At 41.2% G+C, this 17,909-nt stretch overlaps 1 protein-coding gene across 9 annotated transcripts in view; it reads left to right on the top strand.

Annotated features, from left to right (window-relative positions):
• The first annotated feature begins 488 nt into the window (after positions 1 to 488).
• The window catches only part of CSTPP1 (centriolar satellite-associated tubulin polyglutamylase complex regulator 1), a 230,199-nt gene continuing 212,778 nt past the window's right edge, over positions 489 to 17,909 (top strand). For 7 of the 9 annotated variants that reach the window (XM_011724338.3, XM_011724340.3, XM_011724336.3 and 4 more), the window contains exon 1: positions 489 to 641. In XM_011724338.3, the coding sequence (XP_011722640.1) occupies positions 596 to 641 (46 nt within the window). In that variant the 5' untranslated portion in view covers positions 489 to 595. The remainder of the gene's footprint in view (positions 642 to 17,909) is intronic. The other 2 variants (XM_071074723.1, XM_071074726.1) reach the window with 2 other exon arrangements.

Here is a 17,909-nt window from a genome sequence, read left to right as displayed (position 1 = left end):
ACGGAGTGAGAATTGAGAAGAAATGGCAATTATCTCAGAGGCGTTAAGGAGCACCTTTTGTGTGTCCAGCTGTCGTAGGCAGAAAAGACACATCTCTGACCTCTAGAAGCAGCCAGGGTATAAAGATACCTAAGCACTTTGTAGCAATTTAAGATAGTAAATACCAAAGAGATAAAAATAGGTAATGGGATACTAAGTGTTTATGGGGGCCAAAGGGCGGGGGCTATTATTGAGTTAGGATAAACAGTGTATAAAAGCAGGGATACTTATGAAATTCAGAACCTGCGTATATGGGCGGCTGACAGTAATTCTTCGACACCGGGAAACAATGGATTCAAAAGAATTCTTCATCTCAGATTCCTCTAAAACCAAATCTTCAACAATGGGAGTCCAAAGAAACCTGGACCGTCGTGAAGCGACTGCCCCCGGAACTTGAGTGGCCAGCTCCACTTTGAGACACGGAGACTGTTTGTGTGACACCTCCTCCAGCTCCCGTCCCCTTTCCGCCGCGTGGGTGCCATGGCAACGGAGAGAGACTGCAACCTGGGTTCCGGAAGTCTGAGAGCTGGAGCTTTGAAGCCACCCCGGTCAAAGGATGCTGAGTCCGGAGCGCCTAGCCCTACCGGACTACGAGTATCTGGGTAGGAACCCCCCTTCAACTTTGGGGAGGGAAAGACGTGCAGACGAATTAGGCCGGGGTCTGGGAGGAGGCGGGGGCGGGGGCCGGGTCTGAGTGGGATCGGGTCCGGGTGGTATGGGAAGGGGCGGAGAGGCGGGGGTTCTAGGGCCTGAACCTGTAAGGCCGAGTAGGAAGGAGAAAAGCACCTGGGAAGTAAAGAATTGTTTGAAGTGTAGGGGCTGGAACTCAGGCAATGTGGATTGTGTTCAAAGTGGGTCAGGTTGGAGTTGAGGATTTGGGGCCCTGTTGGGGTATTATTGACCTGCTGTTAGTGGAGTAAGAATAACCTTGGAACCTCAAGTGCCAGATCAGTCATTCCGTGAGTAACTGTCTTACCATTGCGGCGACAGCGAACATTTCGAGCTTTTCTTTTTCATTAGGCACTGTGCTAAGCATTTTACATGCATTATTCTTCATTTGAATTTCTCAACTGCCCTAGGAGGAATTACCGTGTTTTCTTCCAGTTTTGCAGGTGGAGAAACTGGGGCTGAAGAGATAACTTGTGTAAGTTAGGCCACACAACTAGAAAATGGTAGCACTAGGATCAGAACCGGATTTGCCCACTCCAACAGAACTTGAGATATTGACTTAGCTCTTGAGCTAAGACTGTATATGTAGTACTTTCTTGAGCATCTTTAGTGTGTAAGGCATTTAATGAATGAAAAAAGCACACATACATATGGATATGTACACACACACATATGCACACAATACACTTTTTTTTTTTTTTTTGAGAAGGAGTCTGACTCTGCCGCCCAGGCTGGCGTGCAGTGGCGCTATCTCGGCCCACTGCAAGCTCCGCCTCTGGGGTTCACGCCATTCTCCTGCCTCAGCCTCCCAAGTAGCTGGGACTACAGGCGCCCGCCACCTCGCCCCGCTAATTTTTTGTGTGTTTAGTAGAGATGGGGTTTCACCGTGTTAGCCAGGATGGTCTCAATCTCCTGACCTCGTGATCCGCCCGCCTCAGGCCTCCCAAAGTGCTGGGATTACAGGAGTGAGCCACCGCACGTGTGAGAAGTTTTAAGTTTACAGAAAATTGAGCAGATAGTACAGCGAGTTCCCATATATCTTGGGTCTCCCTCACTCACAGTTTCCCCTATTATTTATGTCTTGCATTAGTGTGGTACATTTGTTACACTGGATAAACTAATATGGACGTATTATTATTGCATATAATATATAATATATAATAATTAGGGTTACTTCTTTGTGTCGTTCAGTTCTGTGGGTTTTGATAAATGCGTAATGTCATGTATTCACCATTCCATTATACAGAATAGTTTCACTGTCCTAAAAAATCCTCTGTGCTCCACCTATTGATCCTTCTCCCTCCCCCTGCAGCCCTTGCCAACCACTGATCTTATTGTCTCTAAAGTTTTGCCTTTTCCAGAATATCATGTAGTTGGAGTCATACAGTGTGTAAATTTTTCAGATGGGCTTCTTTAACTTAGCAGTAAGCATTTAAGTTTCCTCTATGTCTTTCTGTGGCATGATAGCTCATTTCTTTTTATTGCTGAATAATAATTCCATTGTATAGATGTACCATGCACATCTTTTTTTTTTTTCTTCTTCTTTTTTTTTTTTTTTGAGATAGTGTCTTGCACTGTCACTCAGGCTGGAGTGCAGTGGCACTATTACGGCTCACTGCAGCCTCGACCTCTGGTCTCACGTGATCTTCCTACCTCAGCCTCCCAAGTAGCTAGGACTACAGGCACATGCCACTATCCCTGGTTAATTTTTTAATTTTTTGTAGAGAAAGAGTCTCACTATGTTGTCCAGGTTGGTCTTGAACTCCAGGGCTCAAGCAAGCCTCTTATTGTGGCCTTCCAAAGTGCTGAGATTACAGGTGTGAGTCACTGCACCTGGCTTACATCTCTTTTTTTTTTTTTTTTTTTTTTTGGAGATGGAGTTTCACTCTTGTTGCCTAGGCTGGAGTGCAATGACGCGATCTGGGCTCACTACAACCTCCGCCTCCCAGGTTCAAGTGATTCTCCTGCCTCAGCCTACCTAGTACCTGGGATTACAGGCATGCGCCACCATGCCTGGCTCATTTTATATTTTTAGTAGTGACGGGTTTCTCCATGTTGGTCAGGCTGGTCTTGAACTCCTGACCTCAGGCGATCCACCCACTTCGGCCTTCCAAACTGCTGGGGTTACAGGGGTGAGCCACTGCGCCCGACCAACATCTTTTTAAATGAAAAACAACTCTGTTTTAAATTTTGTCTAATTTATTTTAAAAATTAAGTTTAAAATATTTTTTAAGGTTGGTAATATGGAAACTTGATTCAAAATATTTTTTAGGCCAGGCAAGAATAAGTTCCACAAAGTGGAATTGGTGGATCAAGGGCATATGCATTGAAGTATTGATAGATGTTGCCAGATTGCCCTTCATAAGTGTTATACCATTTTGCCACCAGCAATGAAAGAGAATGCCTGTTTCCCCACTGTCCTGACAACAAAATACATCAAACTTGGATTTTTTTCAATCTAAGTGACAAATAGTCTCAGAGTAGATTTAATGTGTATTGTTAAATGAAGTCGAGTGTCTTTTTACCAAGTTTAAGGGCTGTTGGTCTTTGAAAGCTATATATACACAAAAATATAGATGAACATATATATATATATATAATATATATATATATGCACACACACATAGAGAGAGCTTAAGACTGTGACCACATCCATTAATCAGCTAAAAGGGGATACTGATATCACAGATAATTTTTTATTTAATGAATAACAATATCAATGTCAAGCAATGCCTAGACTTTTTCCAAAGATTTTATGTATTTTATTTACCCAGTACTCAATGAATATATGAAATATTTGAAAAGCCTAGTTCATTGTTCAATTCCTTGGGTGTTTGCTGTTTGAATTTTATGTCCCAAAGACTTGGCATATTTGGCATATTGGTGCTTTGGTGAATAGAAGTTGTTGGTCTCTTCATAAATGGCTTTTTCAGGAAGATCAATTCAGTGGTAGTGTTGAGAATGAATCTACAAACAGAATCAGAGTCTCAGGTTGGTTGAAGAAGCTTCAACGTTTGTGAAGTCCAACCAACCACCTAATACTTGAATCCTATACAAATGCTTCTTCATGCTTTGTTTCATATTTAAGTGTCTTAATTCCTTGTCCTAACCACTGACTAGACATTCATACTGCCCTCAGCATGGTCACACCACTCACTGGCTTCTCCTGGTTCATCAAACCGTATCACTCTGCTGAAATGCGTTTGTCTTTAGTTGAGAACTATCCCTGCCTATTACATTTTGGTCTGTCTTAGAAGCATGCTGCTTTGACCTATTCACCCTCAATCTTTTTTTTCGAGACAGAGTCTCGCTCTGTCACTTAGGCTGGAGTGCAATGGCATGATCTCAGCTCACTGCAACCTCTGCCTCCAGGGTTCAAGTGATTCTCATGCCTCAGCCTCCCAAGTAGCTGGGATTACAGGCGCCTGCCACCATGCCCAGCTAATTTTTATATTTTTAGTAGAGACAGAGTTTTACCAGGTTTGCCAGGCTGGTCTTGAACTCCTGACCTCAGGTTATCCACCCACCTCGGCCTCCCAAAGCGCTGGGATTACAGGCGTGAGCCACCGTGCCCGGCCAACCTATTCACCCTCAATCTAATGACCGCTTAAAATCACTCCCTAGAGAATAGATTAATAGATTAATAAAATATTTCCTGATTTAAAATTTTAAATACCTGTGGTTTTTCAATTTGTTTTTGTTTTATAAATTATAAAGTTACTTGCATGTGTAGGCCTAAAGAAGGCTATACTTACAGAGAAACAAAACTGCAGACTGGAAAGCCCTAGGCATTCAGTGAAACCCAAAAGTTAAAGTTGAGTTCCCCTTGGTTAGTGTATCTGGAGACCTCTCTTTAGGATTATGGTGTAATTACAGGGATACCTATCCAATGAATATCTAGAGATATCCCTTTCTCCCTGCTAGCTAGGGATTATATTTACCTTTCTGACTATTAGTGAAGAAATCAATCTTTTATCATGTTGGGTAAACTGATCCTTTCCCCACTGACTTTGTAGATTAGGAACCTGTAATCATGGCCTTGCATGGCTTAAGATCTTAAGATCATCACTAAAGAATAGCTTAATTATGTTCATGTCTGCAGTCATCAGAATGTAGTGATAAAAACTGTGTTAATGCCCAGGCCTGAAGAGAGAAAGGAGAGTCTGGTAAGGAGATGAAATAAGTATAGACCCTTTGTGTAGGACCCGCAGAAGATTTCCAGCCTTATGAAACCTACTTAGTGGAAGCTTCTGCCAGAGGCTGGAGGTCTGTCTGTGTATCTGGTTGGGTGTGGCTAGCTCTCTAGAGCCAAAGGGCAGCCTGTTCTGGTCCCAGGTTTGCCAAACCTACCACCTACATGCGACCTGAGTTTTTCACTCCACCTAATTTGGTAAGGTGCATGCTTTCACTCACGCTCCAAGTTGCCTCTTCTTTTCCATGGAACCTGCTTATTCTCACTATGGCTGATAGTGGGTTAGCATAATAGATAACTCTAGAAATCAAAGATGGCCTTTCTCCTTTGGGGACTAGACATTTAGAAGAATTACAATAAATTGGGTAGTTTTTTTTTAAGCTATAGTTTTTGAACTCTTCCTATATGCCTGGCACTGTGGTTTGTCTCATTTAATTTTCACAACTACCATATGAAGTGAGTACTCTTACTAGTCCCAATTAGTAGTTATTAATATCATCTTGTCATTCTATAAAGAAGGAAGCTGAGGCTTAGAAAGGCTAATTGATTTGCACAAGGTCACACAGGCAATGATGCCTAGTAAAGCAGGGGTTCAAACCCAGGTTTGTCAGATTCCACAGCTTGTGTTTTCTCCTCTTCACTAAAAAGATAAAAACAAACCAAAAAAACCCTATTGGTTCAAAGGGCAGTAATTCTTGCTTCCTTATTAAGGATGGGGCTCTTGCAAATAAGTTTCTTGGGAACAAGAATTGTATTTTACTTATCATTGTCGACCTTCTGTCATTGTCTACCTTTTATCATTATCTACCTTCTATCACTGTATACTCTCCCACACTTAGTTCATACATATATGTGTAATGGAATATGAATAATCTGACCTTAGGGTACCCCAAACATGAGTAGCTAACAAAAGCAACCAGACTTATTAAGAACTTACTCTGTACCAGGTACCATTTTAAATGCTTTACATATATTGATGCATATGAAGATAGTTTCAGTTGTTATCTCCATTCGGCAGATGAGGAAATGACACACAAAGATACCAAATAACAAGTCAGTAAGTGGTGGATCTAGAATTCTAACCCAGCAGTCTAATTCAAGTCCACGTGGTTAAACTCTATGCTATAAATACTTTGAGCAACTCCCAAAGTGAGGCTCCAACTGTTGTGTAGACCTATATGTGGATCCTGGAGTAAGGTCAAGTGATTCCAGTGTCTTCATTTAACATTTCTGCCATGAGGAGGCATCCGAGGAATGAGGATGGATCAGAGAATGGTAAAATTCCAATTTCTTCTTGCCACTGGACTCATCTCTCAGAGGCAGGCAATGAGGAAGATAACTTCTACCATTTGGGAGAATTTTATTGACAATCATCTTTGTACTTTGGGTAGCTGTATGACCTAGAAGAAATTACTTAACCTTTCTGTGCCTTAGTTTCCACATCTTCAAAATGTGGGTAATAATAGTACTGTCGTGGTGGCTCACGCCTATATTCCCAGCACTGTGGGAGGCCAAGGAGGGAGGATTGCTTGAGCCCAGGAGTTTGAGACCTACGGGACATAGTGAGACTTTGTCTCTACTAAAAATTTAAAAAAAAAAAAAAATTAGCTGGGTGTGACAGCATGCACCTGTAGTCCTAGTTACTCAGGAGGCAGAGGTGGGAGGATGCCTTGAGCCTGGAGGTCAAGGCTGCAATGAGCTGTTTTCATGCCACTGCACTCCAGCCTTGGTGACAAAGTGAGACCCTTTCTCAAAAAATTTTAAAAAGGCCAGGCACAGTGGCTCATGCCTATAATCCCAGCACTTTGGGAGGCCGAGGCGGGTGGGTCACCTGAGGTCAGGAGTTCAAGACCAGCCTAGCCAAAATGGTGAAACCCCGTCTCTACTAAAAATGCAAAAATTAGCAGGGCGTTGGGGGTGTGTGCCTGTAGTCCCAGCTACTCAGGAGGCTGAGACATGAGAATTGCTTGAACCTGGGAGGAGGAGGCTGCAGTGAGCTGAGATCTCACCACTGCACTCTAGCCTGGGTGACAGAGTCCTGAGACTCCGTCTCAAAAAAAAAAAAAAAAAAAAAAAAAAAAAAAAAAAAATTGTACTTACCTCATATATGAAAGCATTTATCCTGTTAGAGCACCTGTGTAGGTGCTCAATAAATATTAACTGCTAGTGTTATTACTGTATTTTTGTGCAAATATGTAAACATCTGGTGGCAATCACGAATGCGTGCCTCTCAGATCTCCTACTGTGGGGAGGGAAGGGTAATTGACTCCTGACCCCAGCTCTGAATCTAACACCTTGTTCACACTGAGGTCACACTTTCCACAGACTGCTCCTAGTCAATGACTGGGCAGGACAGACCCACTTCTATGAGATGTTTTACTCCTCTGGTGGGTGACTTTGGCTTAAAGACTCACTGCACACTGCTAAGTCCCTCATTCTCCCTTCTCCCTCCTTTACTAGGGTCACACCTGCATTTGATCTCTTAGCTCTCCTAGACTCCTCCGGCTTCCTTCCCATTTTCTGTCATGGGTGTTTCCCCCAGTACATCTCTCACATGTCTGATCCTGTTTTGGTGTCTGCTTCTCACAGTATCTGAGCTAAGACAACATCTAACAGTTACTGATATAGTCTCTTCCAGCCATGAGATTAACACAATTTCTTTAGGCCTTGGCAAAGGTTCTGACATAGGACCCCTTCTATGTGGAAGATAAGTGTTGCTAATCTTAATTTTTTTTGTATTTGCTGATACCAAAGCATGTGATATTTACTTGTCTGACTGCCAGACACATTTTATTTTTTGATTGTGAATGAATCCTGATAAACTTATTTTTATTTGAATATAACTAGTGAGCCTTCCAAACCCAATTCTATGCTAGGAAATACTGCTGTTTACAGTAAGTTAGCAGAAATTCTCTTAGGGCCTTAAAGTGTTTGGTTGCTGCAGAAAGGAAATGAAATAAAATAGGTGTTACACTGACTCCCTAAATCTTTGGAAACTAGGTTTATAATACATAAAACTGGTCACTTTGAAATGTTTATGGGCCAGGTGTGATAGCTCATGCCTGTAATCCCAGCATTTTGGGAGGCCGAAGTGGGCGGATCACTTGAGGTCAGGAGTTTGAGACCAGCTTGGCCAACATGGCAAAACCCTGTCTCTACTAAAAATATGAAAAATAGCTGGGCTCAATAGCTGGTGCGCACCTGGAGTCCCAGCTACTTGGGAGGCTGAGGCAAGAGAATCGTGTGAACCCGGGAGGCAGAGGTTGCAGTGAGCCGAGATCACGCCAGTGTACTCCAGCCTGGGCGACAGAGCAAGAATCTGTCTCAAAATGATAATAAATAAATACATAAAATAATTGTGAACATGTTCACGAAGTCACCTCTTTCTTTCCTTTTTCCTCCCCCTACCCTTCTCCTTCCTTTTCTTCCTCCCTGAATACCTTCTGTATATAAAGCCAGGCATGAATATATGAATATAAAGCATCCCTCCCCACAGGAAACTTACACAATAGATGGGACATATTCATAAATGACCATAACATAAAAGGACAGTGTAATAAGTAGAGAGTATGTGAGCTATCTGGTTCTAGAGCCAGCAGCTATCTTGGCCTTTTACCAGTTTGGTCAGCAGCTTCTCAGTCATCGAAGGGACAGTAGTTCCCTTGGTAGCCTAGTTCTGGAATGGGCCTTTTGGGAGTTGTTCCTGGAAGGTCAATCTAGATTATTTTCCTTTTCCAAAGATTCTGTAACCTATTTAATACATATAATAAATAAACATCTTTTTGTTGGAGGGAAAAAAGCAAGTAAGTTCTAAGGCATTTTGTTCCCAACCCTTGCCTACCCCCATTTCTCCAAAGTAAATTGCAGAGAGATTTCAATGTTATTTTGGGGTTTTAAGATAGCTTTAAAATTTTTGACTTTGTTTATTATAATTATATTCAAGTAATGTTAAAATCTTTATTCCAAATGCTATTCAGAAGTTGGGGATCACTTTTATTTGCACAAATGCAATATATGCTAAATGAATAATTCTAGGAGGCTGAGTAGATAAATTGAAGTTTTAAAAATAACAGTAGAGCAGAAGAGACATGATCCATTATCCTATTTCTGGTTCATCATCCTATTTATGTCCTTCATAGCACTTGTTTATCTACTTGTATACTTGGTTATTATCTGTTTCTTTTCTTTTTTTTTTTTTTGAGACGGAGTCTCGCTGTGTCACCCAGGCTGGGGTGCAATGGCACGATCTCGGCTCACTGCAACCTCCACCTCCCAGGTTCAAGCAATTCTCCTGTCTCATCCTTCCTAGTAGCTGGGATTACAGCCGTGTGCCATCATGCCCGGCTAATTTTTTGTATTTTAGTAGAGACAGGGTTTCAGCATGTTGCCCAGGCTGGTTTTGAACTCCTGAGCTCAAGCAATCCACCTGCCTCGGCCTCCCAAAGTGGTAGGATTACAGGCGTGAGCCACGGCGCCCGGCTGTCTGTTTTTTATTAGAATGTGAGCCATGAGGGCAGGCTTTTTCTCTCTAAAATCTAGCACAATGCTTGGCCCAAGTGAGGTGCTCAATTGCTGAATGAATGGTGTACTTTAAGTAACAGAATAAACTTTAAAATAAACGGGAGAAAGGAATCCAGTTCAACAAATAGTTACTGAATTCCTAACATGTGAGAGAAACTATGCTTTTCCCCTCTTCCATGAATGAAAAAGGATGACTGATTAAATCTGCTGTGGATCTTTTCGGTTTTAATTCTGATTATACCTAAGGTTAATTTCTTGGTTGATACCATAGTTTCTGTGTTTGGGTTACATAACACTAAAATTTAATCCATTTTGTAAAAGCAGTATTTTAAAAAGGAAGGAGATTTTCTACAATTTTGGAGCATCTCAATGAGATCCTGTCCTTTAGTTGGACAGAGTGATATGCTTTGATTAAGACTGGAATTACCCTTGTAAACTAATCCCTGGGTCCTCTTTCTGTGCTGGGATCACCCTTACACTACTTCCCTAGGGGCCTTAGGAAATAGCTCATTCTATGATTGGAATTTCAAGTCAAAACACATTTATCTGAGCAGAATTTTAATGATTTATCAAAGAGAGAAGGGATTTTCCCAAACACATCTGAACTTACCAAATTACTGATCCCACTAGCTATGTTTTTTCTTAAGCACCTTTCTTTAAACAAAGCAATTACTGCTGAAATCATCAAATGTATTTTTTTTCATGGAAAGCTTTTGACTAAGTTTTGTTTGATTAGCAGGAACCTAGTAAAAGTAAATATTGTTTGAGACGGCACTTTCAGACCCTGTTCTTTTTCTTCATTCAATTAGCTTTTGAAGTACTGTTCTTTGGAGAAAGTAAGAGCCTTTTTTCTAGCTGTCCTATTGTGTAACTCAATGTCTCCTTAACACTATTATCTAGCCCTGAGATTACAGGTAATTGTGATAAAACACAAGCTTCAGTTTCTGTAATCTCAGACAGAAATCTGCTTGTGCCCCACGACTTCATATCAGGTGTTTTTTAAATTCAGACTTCTCTCACCTGGGGCAGTCCCACTGGCCCAAAGTAAACAGAGGCATCTGGCAGGGATAGAGCTGCATTAGGGCCCATTGCCACTTTTTTTCCCCTCCTTTAAATTAATGTGGCAGAACTCCTCCTGTGGCCAACTTACAAAGACCTGTTCTAAATGGGAAAATTCTATATTTTAAAATAGGCATGTTTGAAACAATATCACTTTTGAATGTAAGATATATGAAAGGCCACATGTCTTCGGCTTTGCTTGTCAAATGGAGAGGCTGCCAGAACCTGTCGGCTCTATGGTTCTCATGCCCCAAAGTCCTGCAAATTGACACATAAGTAGGCAACACACAAAGAAGTTCAGCCCATGAGAAAGTGAGTTTGGGCACTTGGGCTGGCCTCCTTTCTCTCTGTGTGGAGTTCTTTCCAGCTTTGCCTCTTCTGTCCCATCTTAGTTTTTCAGAAAGGAGAGATTAAATGTGTCTGGTATTTCAGCATGTTAACTGCTTGGGCAACATGAATCTAGCACTCAGGCCACTGTTCAGCCTGTCATATGGAAGGAATTGCCTTTCAGAGGAGATTATAATTGTGTATGTAGCCACACAAATGCACATTCTGCCTGGAGGAAAATGGACAGAAGAGGATGCCTTATGCTGCCACTCAGGTCTCTTTGTGGAAGGCTGCATAAGAAGCGCTTACATGGCATTGTCCCCTCTTTTGGGCTTAATGAGTCATCTTTTTGTGTGATGGCTACTTAAAAAAAAAAAAAAAAAAAAAAAAGGAAAGAAGAAATGTACTCTTCCCCAATTGAGCTGCTTTTACTGGCCCTGCTGCTTTGTCTAAGAGTTTTGTACATTCCTCATGACATCATTTACAATGCTAGTGCACAGACAGTAAACAAAACATAATTTAGCCCTTGGGCACCTATATGAAACTTAAGTAGTCCAATTTAAAGAAATGATAACAATAAACTTCATAAACAGTGAACACATGAGCTTAAACAGCAAGCATGACTCCAGTCCTTTTTGGAATGCGATGCATTGAAAGATGGCTATAGAGAAAACTAGAAGCTCCACATGTCAGTTATGTGCAGTTAAGCCTTGAGTCCATGGTCTAGTGTTAATCTCAAGCAGTACATTCTAGTTAGTGGATAAAATACAGGCTATCATGTGAAGTCATTAAGCTCCTTGAGCCACAGCATTTCACCTATAAAAGTGGAAAAGGTAATATTGCCCCCTACCTCACAGGAATGAAAAGATGATTGAAAAGACAAACTTGTGGAGTTCTTTATAGGGAAGGTATTTTGTAAATAGAAAACACTGTTGTTATTCTCCTTGATCAAATTTCCCCAACAAATGGAGTTGATAAAAGCTACCTCACAGAGGGTTGAGAGGATGAATTAATTAATATATGTCAGTATCTTAAGAGTAAACTATTTAATGAAACCTAAAATTGATTGTCTTTCTTGATAGTCTGTAAACCACCAGACCTGCTGTTTAGAAACATGATTGTCTTCTAAAGTCTCGTGTGTGCAGTCTTTGCCTTCCCTTCAAGGGTTGGCATGGTAAAGAATCGTGAATGTACAGGCAAAAGATAGGTTAAATCTTCAGGGAGAACAGCCTTGCCTTTTTTCTTTTCAAGCAAATAGCCTTTGGAGTCTTGCTAATCTTCATTACTATGCCTGAACATAGGGACTGTTTTGACCTTTGTTCTTCCAGTAAATATTTATTTTTGATATCGTATTTCTAAATGAGAAACACACTTAGAAGGAAAAGAAGTGGTTGAATTTGTCTCACATTATAAATTTTTTCTTATCTTTCCTGGGATGGTAAGATAAAATAATTTTTTTTTTTTTGAGACAGAGTTTTGCTCCATCACCCAGGCTGGAGTGCAATGGCGCAGTCTCAGCTCACTGCAACCTCTGCCTCCTGGGTTCATGCAATTCTCATGCCTCAGCCTCCTGAGTAGCTGGAATTACAGGTGCTTGCCACCATGCCTGGCTAATTTTTGTATTTTTAGTAGAGATGGGGGTTTTGCCATGTTAGCCAGGCTGGTCTCAAACTCCTGATCTCACGTGATCCACCTGCCTCGGCCTCCCCAAATGCTGGGATTACAAGCATGAGCCATCGTGCCCGGCCCGAAAATAGCTATTATTGAAGGACCTGACATCAGGCTTTTCAACTGGAAAGTTCTCAAACTTAGCCAAGTAATTAAAAACAGCTTTGGTTGTTCAGAATTTAATCTTTTGTTTTCAATTACAGTTAGTAGTATTTGGGTAACTTCATTTCCCAGATTTCATTTGCTATTAGGTGACACAAAAAGGGGAAAGACTTTTCTTTTTTTTTTTTTTTTTTTTTTTTTTTTTTAAGATGGAGTCTCGCTCTGTTGCCCAGGCTGGAGTGCAGTGGCGCGATCTCGGCTCACTGCAAGCTCCACCTCCCGAGTTCACATCATTCTCCTGCCTCAGCCTCCCGAGTAACTGGGACTACACCTCGCCCCGCTGATTTTTTTGTATTTTTAGTAGAGACGGGGTTTCACTGTGTTAGCCAGGGTGGTCTTGATCTCTTGACCTCGTGATCTGCCGTGATCTGCCCGCCTTGGCCTCCCAAAGTGCTGGGATTACAGGCGTGAGCCACCATGCCTGGCCTAAAGACTTTTTCTTTTAAATTCTAATCCCTTAGGCAGGGATCATGTCTCATATATATATTTTTTTAATACAGAGATAATATTTCAACTTTTAAGTAGTACAGCTGCCTAAATACTGTCTTAAGTGGAAACTGTTTTCTTTCTTTCTTTTTTTTTTTTTTGAGTTGAAGTCTTGCTTTGTTGCCTAGGCTGGAGTGCAATGGCGTGATCTCCGCTCACTGCAACCTCTGCCTTCCGGGTTCAAGCAGTTCTTCTGCCTCAGCCTCCGGAGTAGCTGGGATTACAGGTGCCCACCATCACAGCTGGCTAATTTTTGTATTTTTAGTAGAGACAGGGTTTCACCATATTGGCCAGGCTGGTCTCTTGGCCTGGCTGGTCTTGAACTCCTGACCTCATGATCCACCCACCTCGGCCTCCCAAAGTGCTAGGATTACAGGCATGAGCCACCACGCCTGGCCCGGAAACTGTTTTCAAATAGGTTTTCTTCATATGCCATCTAGAGTCATTCTCATATTCAGGAGGACTGAAGGAGACAGCAGTCTCGTTCAGTTCTCACAGCAGGTAGACATTAGGCTGATCCCACTTTTCTTTGAGGAAACTGGCATTTAAGTTATATAACTTGTCCAAGGTCACTGAGCTAGTATGTCTGGAGCTGAAGTTTGAATGAAGTTTATGTGACTCTAAAGCCAGTATTGTTAGCCACTTTCTTTCAGGTTTTGTAATTTCTAAGGGCCTTCTTTCCCATTCAGTTCAATAACAATTTAAGTGTCAGAACTTAAATTCAGTAGAAAATTCTACAGAATATATGATATATTCCTTAGACTCTTTTTTTTTTTTTTTTTTTTTTTGAGATAAAGTCTCACTCTGTCGTCTAGGCTGGAATGCAGTGGCATGATCACGGCTCACTGTAGCCTCGACCTCCTGAGCTCAGGTGATCGTCCCACCTCAGCCTCCCAGATAGCTCGGACTATAGGTGTGTGCCACCATGCCTAGCTAATTTTTAAATTATTTGTTTACTATGTTGCCCAGGCTGGTCTCCAACTCCTGGGCTCAAGTGATCCACCCACCTTGGCCTCCCATGGTGCTGAGATTACAGGCATGAGCCACCATACCCTGCCAGATTGTTTTAATATATAGAAGATAATTTAACATTTTCTTGGTGAGGTAGTGTCATTATTTTAGACCTAATTTATTATATTGTGCTAGAAACATGTTATAACATTTACCCATGAGGATGAATGTTATTTTTATTATGCATGAGAAGAAATGGGGGCTCAGAGAACTTATGTAAATTTTCCATTTATATAGACAGCAGTTAGTGAAGCTATGATTTGATTCTAATTCTTCTAATTTGAAATTAAGTGGTTTAGGTGCCATTCAGTGTTAGTTAAATTCTAATTTATAGCTATTAATTAATAAGAAGACATCTCCCTGCTCCCCCACCAGTACTTACCATTCCCTTCTCTCCAGACTAATGTTTCCTACTGAGTCAGTAAGCTGTTGAGGTCTACTGAGGTTTGGCACTTCAGGTGGTTTGGTGCTCCTAATCTCTCAGGGTATTAGGGTGAGGGCTGAGCTGGTGTTATAAAAACAAAACAAAACAAAAAACTCCACCACTTAACTCCCCCACCCTCCCAATGCAATGGCTCATACAAGAAAGCACTTTCTTTCTTTCTTATTTAATTCAAATCCAGGATGTGAAAGGCAGGGTCTGCTTTAGGAAGTCATCATTGGATTTCAGCTAGCAGAGCAGTCAATGAAACACATGGTTTCCAAGGCTGCCTCAACTGTAGCCATTTCTAGCCAGCAAAAGGGGAAGCAGTGAATCCAGGGCAAGGACTTTCTAGGCAAGTGAAGCCGAAGATGCAAACATCACTTGTGCTCATATTTCATAGGTGAGAACTTAATAAGGTCCCTGCTAACTGCCAATGAGGCAGGGAATTTGAATCTAATGGACAATCCTGTGCAAAAAGAATGGCAGCATATTTTTGGCGGGACACAAACAGGAAGCTGTCATACCTAGTATATGCGGTGGAGACATCTCCCCTACTCAAGGCAAGTTGTATTGTTAGTAGCGGCTTGCCCTTATTCACAGGTGAAGCACAGATGTGCTGGTCAGTATTTGGTTTTTCTCCTGTACCTCTGCCTCTTGAAGTACAAAGTTGTTGTTGTTGTTGTTGTTGTTGTTGTTGTTGTTGTTTTTTGAGACAGTATCTCGCTCTGTTGCCCAGGCTGGAGTGTAGTGGCCCAATCACGGCTCACTGCAAGCTCCGCCTCCCGGGTTTACGCCATTCTCCTGCCTCAGCCTCCCGAGTAGCTGAGACTACAGGCGCCCGCCACCACGCCCGGCTAATTTTTTGTATTTTTTTAGTAGAGACGGGGTTTCACCGTGTTAGCCAGGATGATCTCCATCTCCTGACCTGTGATCCGCCCACTTTGGCCTCCCAAAGTGCTGGGATTACAGGCTTGAGCCACCGCGCCCGGCCCTAGTACAAAGTTATTTTATCCCTGGTCCCTGTCTCTGAGCTTAGTTGTTCCCTTTTTACAATGGTTATTATTTTCTTTCTTAACTTTATGTTGCGTGTCATTTCTCTGTGTCACTTCCTGTCCTTTGTAAACATTTCCAATAATCAGAATAGTTCCTTTCTATACTCTAGTTAGTCGTTCACCTTAGAACATGTAATTTTAGAATTTTTAGTTCTTTATAATTGGTTTGTTGCTGGGCGTTGGAGGTAACTTTGCTGCTAAATAATTTTTTTTTTCTATTACGAGTTAGAGACCCATTGTAGAAACCAAAATCTTGTTTCCGGAGAGCTAGTTTTACAATAAAGAAAGATATTTATCCTCCTAGACTGGAAAGTGATTGGTAAGAAATTTAGGAGGAGAGTAAGAAAAAGGCAGTGCCACAGACACTAGGGATGTGGAGGTGGAGAGTTTGAAGATGGAGGAAGTGTTCAATGATACCAGATGCCTCAGAGAGGTCAAAAAAGATAAGGGCTGCAAAACAGGTTGTTAGTGGCATTAAGGGAGGTTTCCATGGAGTAGTGTGGCAAGATGCCTGATTTTGCTGGATTGAAGAGTAAATGGGAGGGTGAAGGCATTGAGAATAGGCTAAATTCGTTTCAAGAAGTTTGACCAATTAGGGAAAGGAGGAGAGGGGGTGATAGCAAGAGGAGGAAGAGAGAGTTTATTGTTTTTAGTTTTTAGATGGGAGAAACTTGAGTATGTTTTTAGGCTGACGGGAAAGGAACCATTGTACAGGGAGAGAGGGAAGATCCAAGGGAAGGAAAGGATGATGAATACTTGATGGAACATTTTTAGAAGTGCGAGGAAATTTAGGATCAAAGGCAGAGGTGCAAGGCTATTTTGGAGGTGGGAGTCAGGACCATATTTATCCAGAAGGCACTGTTTGTGTAGTGCCTAACCTACAAACTGTTATGGGATCTTTGAAAATATTTGAGACCTAAAAAAAAAATTTATCAACCCTAAAGTGTGGGTAGATGTTTTATTATGTGTGTATAAAACAATATAATGTCAACTTTCATTATTACATGTAATATTGACAGACATTTTACCATATTTGAAAGCAATTCATAAGTAAGAATTTTCTCAATTAGGAAGAATTCCCAAGTAAGAAATCAGGTCTTAAGGTGGTCTTAAAACAGCTTCACATGGCATAATTGTATTTGAAGAACAAGGTAGGAAGTAAGGATGATGAAGGACATGGTTAAACTTAGAAATGGAACTAGAAGTTGGTGTTCTTTAGTGATGACCTCTTCTTTGTCTGAATTAAGAATCAAGATTATCTTCTTAGAGTTAGGGAAGCAGAAGTAAAAGGCTTGAGGAGAGCAAAGAAAGTCTGTATTAGCTACGGGGGGGAAAGAAGAAAGATAGCTCGGCTAGGGCCAAGTACAAGTAATCTGAGCTGCATTAAAGCATGTGAAGTAAGGCTGCATAAATCATTTTTAAAAAAGAAGTAACTAAGAATGCTAACAGGAGCAAAGTTGACTATGGAAATTGGTAAAAGAAAAAAATACAAAAGCATTACAAAATAATAATTAGAAGAAACAATTGAAAAACTCTTTTAGGAAAACATGATGTCACAAATAATGGATAAGAAGAGGGAGGATCCGGCTGGACGCGGTGGCTCATGCCTGTAATCCTAGCACTTTGGGAGGCTGAGGCTGGTGGATCACTTGAGGTCAGGAGTTCGAGACCAACCTGGCCAACATGGTGAAACCCCATTTCTACTAAAAATACAAAAATTGGTTGGGTGTGGTGGCAGGTGCCTATAATTCCGGCTATCCAGGTCGCTGAAGCAGGAGAATCGCTTAAACTCCAGAGGCAGAGGTGGCAGTGAGCCAAGATCGCGCCACTGCACTCCAGCCTGGGCAACACAGTGAGACTCTGTCTTGAAAAAATAAAAAATATTAAAAATGAAAAAGAAGAGGGAGAATCCAGAGAGTACAAAATTCCACTTCTTCCATTGAAGAAAGTCCAAAGAATTGCTAGATTTAAAGTTTTTGATGTTTATTTTTCTTAACTACAGAATTTTAAAAATCAAATGGGTCTATAAGAATTATAACAAAAAAAAGCAGTACCCCCTACACCACAACCTTCTCACCTCGAAGTCTCATTCCTCAGAGGAGGCCATTTTCAAATTTTTCACCATTAAAAACAATTTTTTTTTGCTGCATATTTTAAAATAACATGCTTAAATTGCTCTTCTTGATTTTTTTCATTTTAGATATTACTTAATGACTTTGTATTATAGAAGATGAGGATTTAGGTCTCTTATACTACTCAATTTCCCTTCTTTCTAGTCTTCCAAAAAATTATTATAATT

This window comes from Macaca nemestrina, chromosome 12 (genome assembly GCF_043159975.1).
Source record: "Macaca nemestrina isolate mMacNem1 chromosome 12, mMacNem.hap1, whole genome shotgun sequence".
NCBI lineage: Eukaryota > Metazoa > Chordata > Mammalia > Primates > Cercopithecidae > Macaca > Macaca nemestrina.
Note: the sequence above shows the minus strand (reverse complement) of the source record. Positions and strands in the feature narration are given on the sequence as shown.